Raw genomic sequence first — 11,228 nt, forward strand, 5'->3', positions numbered from 1 at the left:
GCCTGTAGCGTGGCTTGTGAGCGGAGAGACCTTAAACACAATGGCCACTTCGCGCCGTGACGCAGCAAACAAAACAAAAACTCACTGCTGTAGTAATGCTGGTCGTTGTCGTCGTCCACGCCGCGGCAACGCGGTGCTGGCGATGCTGGTGGTTGAAGACGTCGTTCGACAGCTAAGCAGGGAATGGCTCTGGAGATAAGTGTTTTTTCAGACGATGCACAAAAGGGCAACCGAGCAGGCTACTCGCTGGCATAGCTAGTTTTGTTTTTCTGATACGAGCTTCGAAACCTCGGTGTCGAACGTCACATCACTACACATCACTACTCTCTGAACTTCGTCTCCGATCATCCGTCATCTTTCTTCCGTCATCTGTCTATAGCCTTCAGCCCGTCGAATCCTCTTCCATCACCTGCAATCAAGATATCAAGATTAACGTTCAGCTAAGTTCACCATCCAGTTCTGATTCTCTGATACAAACTCACCAGTCTCCTCTGCCGTTCCACTCGTGCCTCTGTTCAATAACCCATATTTGAATTTACTACCTGTCTGCTTCTCTCTGTATCGTGACCGGAGCATTCTGTCATTTACGCTTCTTTGAGAGTGACTTGAACATAAATAATTATAATATTTAAAAAAGGTTTTGTGAAGCCTGAAGACTACAGATTTTATTGAAAGAAGTGTTAATTTTATGGTACATATTAATTAATAATATTGTGGCTGTATCATTATAACATCCTGTCCAGCTTTGGGATAATATTAAGATTTTAAATGCCTGTTACTGGTAGCAATTATTAATATAATCAAGTAAAATACATTTTGTTCCCTTCATCCAGTCATTATATATTTAGAACAATAATATTTTAGTAAAAAACCTAATAATGACAAACTATATATTATTTGAAATCTTACAATCTCCAGTATTCATATTTGGTTAAATATTTTCATATTTAAAAAAAAATTACAGAGTAGTAATTTATCAATTTGCAACAAGAATATTTAATATTCATTAGGCGTGTTTAGGCCTTTATTTTAAAATGGCAATAAACATGAAAAATCATGAAAGATTGGTAGACACCACCCATACTACTTCTGAATAGGATGTCTACTTCATAAATTGTATGAAAATAATGAAATTCATGGTTCAGATCCCTCAAAACATATATGAAAATGGAGGCGCCCTTATATGGTCAGTAAGGAAGCTAGACTGTCCATCTAGTTTGGTACTGCGTCCAAATAAAATCTTACTTTTTTTTTTTACATTGTACATTTTCATAAACTCAAACTTATATAACTTTTTTTCTGTTTCACTTTCAGAATTTATTTCACTTCTACAATAATCTGGCAAATGTCTTCTTTAAAACAAGACCAAAGCTCTATATTCCAAAGCATTCTTGAATTACAACCATTTAAGTTTGGATAGTGATTTTCATGTACATGTATATGCGGAACTATAAGGGGGTAATATAATGATTAAGTTATAATATAAAATAATAAAAAACTTATTTTAGTGGTTTGTTATAATAATCAACATTTATTAAATTTATTTAAAGTTACATTGATAATGTCTATTAAAAGCCTTAAATGTGAACTCTGACCAACAGGTTATACAGAACAGAGCTTACAGGTTATACAGAAGGTTATACAGGTTATACAACAGGTTATACAGAACAGAGCTTACAGGTTATACAGAAGGTTATACAGGTTATACAACAGGTTATACAGAACAGAACTTATCTTTAGATAAGATTTTTGGTAACATTTTACAATGAGGTTTCATTAATTGATGTTAGTTCATTTATTAACTAACAATGAGCAATACATTTATTACAGTATTTAATAATCTTTGTTAACGATAGTTCATAACAATTATATTGTAAGCTCGGAACCATTAAATAATATTATTACATGGCTTGGCTGAATTCCAATGTAGACTTTAACAACTTTAGGTAACTTTTGATTTGAATAATGTATTAGGGTTAGGGTTAGAGATGTATTATGTAAAATGTAAATTTAATAATGTAATAAGTATTTTTTAATGTAAATGTAAAATGTTAAAATGTAACTGTAGTAAATGAAATCAACTGAGAATAATACTAGATTTACAAGTAATTTTTATTGTTAGTAATGTTAAAAAATAAAACTATTGTAAAGTATTACCAATTTGTTTAAATCCTGGTAAGTTATTAGGAACTAAGTTACTACTTAGGTAAGTTATAGGTACACAGATTGGCAAGCATAAGAGTCCATTATATGTAATTAAAATCAATAGCAGAAGACAATATCAGAACAAACACACTTAAAGCAGAACTATAACAGCTGTTTGTTGTGCTTTCCATTAATATTTGCATAGAGTAAGAAACACACTATGGAAAAGTAAAAGGAAGTACCACTAAAACCCAAACAGAAATACATAAGCAAACACTATAAGTAAAATTCCACTAAATACCGATACTCGAAAAGATGTTCTCCAGTTCCCCACACTAAACAAGATTTCAGATTTTGAGGGATGACAGGAATGGTTGTTGTCTTTGTCTTTTTTCATATTTTCTGAAAAGCAAGAGAGATACACAGTTATTTAAATCCTGATATCCTAAACTATTTAAACAAACAAAACTATCACACAGAAAAGGTTGAAGTCAAATTAAGGTGAAATGTGACTTTAATATTACAAATTTTTAGTTTTAATATTACAAATTTTTTACATTTTCTTTAGTGAAATTTCTGAATTCATGACGCTTTAAAAACACTCTGACAATCCCGATTGAAGAAACAAATGTCAAATAATAGAATTAAATAAAATGACCCATTATTTCTACATGTTAAAGAAAAACAAAGCTTCAATCTGAAATATATATTATCATCCGGTGCTTACCAATGTAAAACTGGAAAATACACATTTCTTCAGTATATTCTCTCAATAGTAGGGTGATGCTTCTTCTTCCTCACTGAATCCAGCTTTTACAGAGTCTTCCATAATCTTGATTTTCTCTGGAGGAACAGCGGGCAGAATGGCAAGCAACTCTCGATCGATCTTTTCTAGTCTTGCAGTGGTCTTCTTGTCAAACTCATCTTTATTCTTCAGGACAAGCTTTAAGATGCCTTCCTGTGCCTCTCTACAGCCCTCCTGGAGCTGATGTCGCTCACCCTCAAATTCTGGCTTACTCGGATCCATGGTCATCAGTTTGCTCAGTGAACTGACACGGTCCATCAGGTACTTGTCGGAAATCTCTGTGTACGTTCCAGAGATCATATTGACCAGACTAACAATGTTACAGGCTTGGAAGGCTTGAGTGTACAGCAGATCTTTTGAGAAGAGCTTTCCATTGTAGGAGAGTTTTTGTGTTTCCTTGGATGTTGAGACAAAGTCTGTGAGAGTTTTGCTCAGGCTGGTTTTCACAATGTTGGAAACCATTTGAAAGAAGCGTACCATCTTCTCCCACTGCTCCTTCACTCTCCCCATGGCCTCCATTCCTTTGAACAGCATTTTTATGGTAGTTTTGAAGTCGATCTCTTTCAGTTCACAATTTCTCATAGTGACCAGGATTTCAGTTAGTTCCTTCTGGTTCTTCTCGAAGTTCTCCAGACACTTCTCATTGGTCTCTTTTGTGTTGTTCAACTGAGCTCGGGTCTGCTCAATGGCGAATCGTGCATTCTCTGCTGCTCTCTGAGAAGGACGCATGTTCTCTGACTTGTTTTCTTCTTTTTGCATCATTGGTGGCTTTGAATATATGGCTGGAGAATTTGTGAAACGTTTGCTTTTGCAATCAAAATCAAGAGCTGACTTGATCAGATCTGAGACCTTAACTTTTATCTCATTGCTTTTGTCTTTGTCACATTTGCCATCTGGTGCATATTTTGCCAGCTGGTTGCATATTTCCAAGCCATTGTCGCATAACTTCTGAGCTTCTGTCTTTGCTGGGCTGTCGGTGATTTTCTGTAAATCTTCGCTGATTCTTTTGAACTGTAGTTTCATGTAATCAGTTTTTGTACATGTATTCTTGTGATCAAACAGATTTGTCCAATCAATTTCATCATCCTCAGATTTCAAATTCATTTGCTCCTCAACTTTCTTGACATATTGTACGATTTCACCAGACTTACTATATGCAGTTATTTCAGCAACCAAATCTATTGTATTTCCCTGATCTTTAATGTTGCCCTCAGTATTATCATTAGATTGTGTTGCAGAAGACCCATATCTCTCCGCTCGGCGAGTAATAACAGTTACCATTCCATCAACCAGGCGTGATATGCCTGTTGCAAGCTCACTCACAATATCCATGCCAACCATATCCCATCCACTAGGGAGAGAATCCAGAGCTTTACTGTAGTTGTTACGAGCCTCTTCCATTTCCTTCTCCATGGCACTCATTGCCTTCTGAGTCCTTTCCTTGGCTTCTTCAGCTGACTGCTTTCTCAGTTCGGTCTCTTCTAGTTTCTTCTTGTTTGCTTCCATCTCTTCACCATAACAGTGTTTTGCATTCACACACACTTCTAACAGCTCGTGGATGGTGTTGATGACATCACCAAAACGCTTTTCAGTTGAATCAGACAACCGCAGACATTCATCTGCAATGACTTTGATATTTTCCAGCTGATTAGGAAGATGTGCTTTGACAACTTCATCATCACCTTGGAACAGAATCTTCACAGCTTGCTTCATGTAATCTGGAACGTTGGCAGTGTGGAGGCGAATCTGATCCATGTTATTATGGGCCTCATTAAATGCCCACCAACCAGAGTTACACACTTGCATGAGGCAAGCGCGGAAGGAATCAGGGTATTTAATGTATTTGTAGCCTCCTATGGGGGGATTTTTATTGATGGAGAAATCTGTTGAGGACGAGATGAACACCAGCTCTCCCAGGATGGCTATTGAAAGCGGCGCTGGACTCAGATACTCTTCCCAGTTGGCATAGGGCTGCATCATGAGTTTGGTTTGGTTCCTCATGTCCTCAGCAGTGGTAAGGCTTTGGGTTTTCTTTGCAATGCTATCCATGGCTTGTATTTCTGCAAAACAAACAAATAAAAAAAATAAATAAATAAGGGTACAATGGAGCTAAATGCGACTCTGGGTAAAAGGTGCATTTGATTTGATTTTCCTCTTGATCCCTAATCTAGGCTGTGTTTCCCGAAACCTTCTTAACTCTACGTCGTTCTTAAGTTTTACCTTAAGCTGTACCTTATCGTTAATACGTGTTTCCCGAAACCTTCTTAACTCTACGTCGTTCTTAAGTTTTACCTTAAGCTGTACCTTATCGATAATACGCGTTTCCCGAAACGTTCTTAGTTAAGTATACTTTCTGTAAGTCATACGTTCGGAAGGTTAGACTGGACCGCTCTTAGCTTTACCTTATCACTGTTAACAGCTGGCCATTACTGCAAACAAAACATCTTTACATCTCAGTATATGAATATAGTTCTGAAGTTAATACACCCATTGTTCAAGTAGGCTAACCATGTGCTCAAGTGTTTTCATGCACAGAATAAAATTATAATTACACTGATTGTTGTTAGCTTTTTAATTATATTAACCAAATGTACATCAGCTGGCAAACCATTATGCAGTAAAGGCTTAGGAGTCTATTTAAAGGGAATTATTGAAAAGCATTGCAGTAAATCGTGCTGATTAAATCTAACGATCGCTTATCATATCACGTCAAACCGTGCAAATTATAATTTGTTCTCAAATTGTTAATATTAACAACATCAGCATTGCGTGACTGCATTTAATTCCCTTCCGATATTATCCTTGTTTTCGCATGGACCGGTTGCAGTCTTTTATTTTATTCTGTAGCCACTCCGAAGTCCGAATTAAGTTTTCTGCATTTTACAACGAGTGAGTCTCCAGTTGTCACTGGTGATTGTTGTTTGTACCTTTCTGGATCCGCCATCAAATTGAAAAGTTTAATTATATCAAGTGCTGTGAGAAAAGGCTATAAATCTCCACCTCCAACATCCTCACACTCATAGCCTACTAGCCGAGACTCCTTCTTTATGTGTACAGATGTGATGTAATGGCGCAAAGACACCTGCGGAAATCCACCAGTACCACTGGAATAAAAATCATTATTACAAGCTGAGCGTTCTGAATCGAGCTAAGGCAAGTAGAGAGTTTTGAACACTGGCTGGTTATGTACTTGCTCAAACATTTATTTTGGATAATTTTTAACCCAAAAAAGTTACAGACTGCAGCTTTAAAGGGTAACTAAACCCTAAGCCAACTTTTTTTAGTTAATGATCTGTAAGAATGGGGCTTTATTAGTGCTGTTCATTGATTCAAGTAACTTTTTTGACATTTGGGTATAAAGTGTTTTAATTCTACAATATGTAATGTTTTAGTAGTGATTCCGACAGGTCAATTTAGCTCAAAAGGAATTATTAATACATTTTTAGGGAATTCGAAAGAATCACTTATTTACGACCAAGCAAATGACTCGTTCAGGGTTCATTTGAACCGGCCGTAACTATCAGCTCTGCAGCAGATATAAATATCCAAACTATAGTGAAACACTATATATTAGCAAGGTAACTTAGATCAACAGTTTAAGACATTAAATTCGTAAGCACATAACAGTAACACTTCAAATACAAACAAGACTTTATTGATTATTCTAACACATAAAACTAATATCTAACACAAACACATGCACACACACATGCATACGAGTTGCAGAAAGAAGGAAAGAATGAGTTTTAAGAGTGAGATGATGAAATCTCAAGATTCTATATGCACTTATAAGACATGACCTGAACGAACCATCAATCATTAATTTAACCCTTCTATCGTTTCTTAGGCAGGTTATTAAATCTATATCAATGCACCAGTTCAGCTTAAGTCTGGAGGCTACTTGCTTGTCTTTGCGTTCCTTTTGGTGATTCCCTTTTGTCGGTGTAAAAGGGGTTTTCCGGGTTTGTTCGTTGGCTAGTCTCCTCGTGCCTGGATAGATGTCTGGGGTGGCCAATCACGTGGTGTGCTGGCGGATGGATGGAAAGTCTTTGAAGTCGGTTTTGCAGTCAAATCGTGGACCGAAACTTTGCCGCAAACTTAACTTAGAACCGAGACTCACAACGGAAAAGAAAAGAAAAGAAAACTAAGAAAAGAAAGAAAATTGAGGCAAGAGTAGTTAGATGGCTTGAATGAAGCTGTTAATCCATGTTCTTCTGATCTTAATTTGGGTTCTTTCGTCTCTGCTCGTCTACATTGTTACTAGTCTGTCTGGTTAATACGTCATGGCTTTTCCATGATCGTTTTTGAATCTACATTTTTCTCTATCTATCTTCTCCCTTCGCCTTTTGCTAAAAGCTTTGTTCGGGTCTTAAGATTTTAAACTCAAATGTTTGTCCAACCTCCTGGAAGAGATCTGACCAATTAGACCAATTTTGCACCCGTGGGACCAATTTTGCGGGACCAATTTTGCACCCACGCACAGAAGACTTTTCCCTCCACATATGCACGTCGGTAAACTAACACTTGCGCTCCCAGGGGCGGTTCAGCGCAAAGAGGAGGCGTGTTCCGGCGCAAACGTTCGCTTGTGCTATTTTGCAGGTTTAGAAAACAATTCCACCACTGACCAGGAGAAACCTAGTCTAAAGTCAGTGGCACGTTGTGCATGTTATTCATATGCTATTTTAAGGGCGCATGCTTGGCCATAATCAATGTAGCGTGTGCACAACGCGCATATACTTTGATTCTCTCATCTACACAGAAGCAGCAGTTTTCATTTTTGCAAATCATACATTATTACAAGGAAAATATTAGGTCTTGTAGGTCTTGATAAGCCTAGGGCTTCTACCTATCCCTTTCGAACAGTGTGATTATAAAAAAAAACTTTTTGTTTTGTTTTTTCTTGTTTTTGTTTTATTTTTATTGATGGATATGTCATGTGTTGCTGTCTTTGGTTTAATTAATTTTTTAATTGTTCGAAATAAAAATTTCATTCATTCATTCATTCATATTAACAGGGAAATCATTGTGTCCATGAAGATGTGAAAAATAGGCATAAATCTAGCTTACACATTTACCCAAATTATTATACGCCTGTTTAACCAAAGCTAATTTGGGTGTTTCTCCATCCCCATACAATGTCACTTCTCGGTCTTTTACGGCCCTGACAAGAACGTACTCCTCGGCTGTGACCCGGTCCCGGTGTGCGTCTGGCAAATCCGCCTTTATAATAGCAATCCGCTATAGAACAAGCGCGCCTGCTCTTAAAGGGAATGTGAGATGTCGCTCTGGGGTGCGTTTCCCGAAAGCATCGTTGGCCAACTATGGTCGCAAGTTCCGTCGTTACCAATAGAGTTCAATGGACATTGCGATGAACTTGCGACCATAGTTGGCCAACGATGCTTTCGGGAAACGCACCCCTGATTGGTTTATTTCACGTTATGCCCAAACCACACCTATGAATAATGAAGCTACTTCAGACCAACCCATTTTAGATTTGCGTCGGGCGCAAGAGTCATTTATCCCGCCGGTATAACAGCAACAGTGCCCAAGACCCGCCCACAAAGTTACTTACGTTTCGCGCTTGATACTTGCGTTGCAGATCGTTAAAATAGGGCCCACTGTCTTTATTTGAGAGGTGGCATTTTCTTCACTCCTCATCATAAATCATGCTTTATCTGTGATCCTTACTCTCCAGCTCTAGCAGAGAGAACAGAGGCCATAGTTTAGGCATCATTACTATTATAAGAATACAAAACATTTTACACAAATTTCAATCAAGCCATCTTTTGAATTAAGAACATACGATCATACTGATAGGAAACAAGACACACTTTCATTCAAACATCTAATAGTTATAACAATTACGCGACTTATATGGCATCTAAGCATATTAGACAAATAGGTTGTAGACACAATATAAAATTATGTAGTTGCATGATGTTTGATTATAAGTCCATCGAAAATTGTTTTGGGATGATTTTATGTATTGTTATAGGTAAAATCTCAGTTCTCTGTGGTTTGAAGAGATTTCAAAACCCTGGGGTCATTCAGAGGTCCTTAACCCTCTGGGGACCAAAAACGCGCCCCCGCGTTTTGCTCGTTTTTTTTTTTTTAGCAATGCAAAATAAACTCAAAATGCTCTGTTAATTTTGATCTTTCATTTTCGTGTTATACATCAATCGATCCTGTTCAGTTTCTATTTTTTTTTTCTGTATACTCACAATAAAAATAAAGTGTTTTGCTTTTTGCCAAATAAAGAAAAATTAACATGATGCGAGTTCTGCACTCTCTCTGTCGGTGAACTCCAATTTGAAACGCGTTCGAAAATGATCTGTAACTCCCCGAAAATTCAGTCAAACAGGCAAACATACCCACGGGCATAAAGCTTGAGATCGCATCTTTTAAATGAAGTAATTTATATAAAAAAAACAAATATTCTCAGCTTCTGTAATCTGTATGAAAAGAGAGCAATTCCAGTCGAGCTCATTACGAGCTAATTAACTTTAATTCGTTCACGCCTACTCATGGAGCGCGCTATTCACAAGATAATGTGTTAAGCCATCTATGCAAAACAGGTAAACGCCCCCAAGCAAATGCATTAAACGCTTCAAGTTTCATCATTCAGTCATTTCATCGAAGAGTCCACAATTTCATCAGAAGAAGAGCGCGACTACTCTGATGACCGTTTGTATTTTGAAGAGCGACTTGATCCAGCCGTGGATAGAATTTCGGATGAGTAAGTATTTAGTCTTACTTGCATTAGTTGACAAGCTATTCAATATAAACATGTAGCTTACATATTATACTGGGTGGACTATTTTCCACTTGCCATCCAGAGTATTGACATTTGATATCTACCTATATTCAACACGATCTAATGAAAGTGCATATCTATACCATGAATTTAATATCTCGTACCATTTCAATGTCAATTTCTTTTTTTCTTTTTTTCTTTTTTTTTAGTGCATATGCTACGCACTGTAAACCCCTTGGTTAGGAAATTTGTATTTGTATGTGTAAATTATATGTTTAGATCATTATGTATGAAAGCTAGAATTTAGAAATTATTTTAGAAAATAGGACTAGTAGGTGTTTAGATTATATTTTGACTATCATTAACGATGCATGCTCACAAATATCAGTTGTAAATGTGTGTAAATGTGCTGAAATGTGTAAATATACCCAGTTAATGAAGTGCGCAAATGTGTTAGGCTAATGTTTGCGGTGTGCCTCTCTGTCTATGTCACACCCCTGGTCTGAATCTCATTAATATTGATAGGCCATTACACGCATAATTACTCCCACGCATAAACCTCTTCTGACAAAAAAACTGTCTTACAAAGTTTAAATTAATGTATTGTTTTATGTGAACGATTAGGCAGGATGATTTTCACATCATTTTGAAGCCAGAACTCGAAGCGACAACATCCATTAGTCAAAAGTCTTGTGGACACATATTTAGTATGTGTTTTGTGGTCTTATTTCAGCAACTTTATTTTTTTTATTTTTTTTCAATAACCACACATAAACATTATTCTCTTAAAAATACAAACATGTACATACATGTTGCTCACATATTATGGTAGTCCCGTTTGTGCTATATAGAGTGAATTTACACCTTTGCCATTAACATGTTTATAAATAACTGAAAAAAGCACAAATGTCAGGGCATTTCAAAACATCCCAAGTGCCCCAAAAACACCTTGGTCCCCAGAGGGTTAAGAATTAGGTCTGTTTTGTATATCTGTCGTGGGGTCAAGCAACCTCTTGGTCGGGCACCGAGCTGTGCCATCTCTGAACCAATCAGTCTTTTCAAAACCATCTCACATTGACAAGTTCTTCCATTAGTTTGGCCATAAAAAGTTCTAAGCGTAGACTGGCTGGAGCCTGGGTTTTATGGCTCTGGATTGGTGATTTGGGGTCTGGAATGTTGAGTTCTGTGTGGAATTATGTTTGAACAAATCACCTGGAAGATTCATTTGTGATTGGTTCGCACTCAATCGTTACAAATATATGGTGTAAAAACATCTGAGTGCTGCCCTCTTCAGGTTGAATGGTGGCTACTGCAGTTGAATTTTCGGATGTTTGCGGTGGTACGAGACGAAAGCAGGTTCCAGCTCACCACGCCCTTGGTACGAGCTACCACGCCCTTGGCAGTATAAAAACCATCTTGTTTCATCAAAACCACTGTAGCGAGTCAGGAGTTGGAATTGCGACTATTGAAAACGATTAGGATAGAGTATTTTAGCATCTATTTAGCATAGCATTTATATAGTTA

At 37.1% G+C, this 11,228-nt stretch overlaps 1 protein-coding gene across 1 annotated transcript; it reads right to left on the reverse strand.

Annotated features, from left to right (window-relative positions):
* Nucleotides 1-2,899: 2,899 nt before the first annotated feature.
* LOC311070377 (uncharacterized protein) lies at nucleotides 2,900-5,010 on the reverse strand. The gene has a single exon (XM_084094202.1). It carries the CDS (start codon nucleotides 4,997-4,999, stop codon nucleotides 2,915-2,917), a length of 2,085 nt encoding a protein of 694 aa, XP_083950328.1. The 5' UTR covers nucleotides 5,000-5,010; the 3' UTR covers nucleotides 2,900-2,914.
* Between the last annotated feature and the right edge of the window lie 6,218 nt (nucleotides 5,011-11,228).

This window comes from Abramis brama, assembly GCF_963993115.1.
Source record: "Abramis brama genome assembly, chromosome: 20".
NCBI lineage: Eukaryota > Metazoa > Chordata > Actinopteri > Cypriniformes > Leuciscidae > Abramis > Abramis brama.

What these genes read in the sequence shown, in the direction of transcription:
- LOC311070377 (XM_084094202.1), bottom strand. Translation starts at nt 4,999, where the DNA reads ATGGATAGCATTGCAAAGAAAACCCAAAGCCTTACCACTGCTGAGGAC.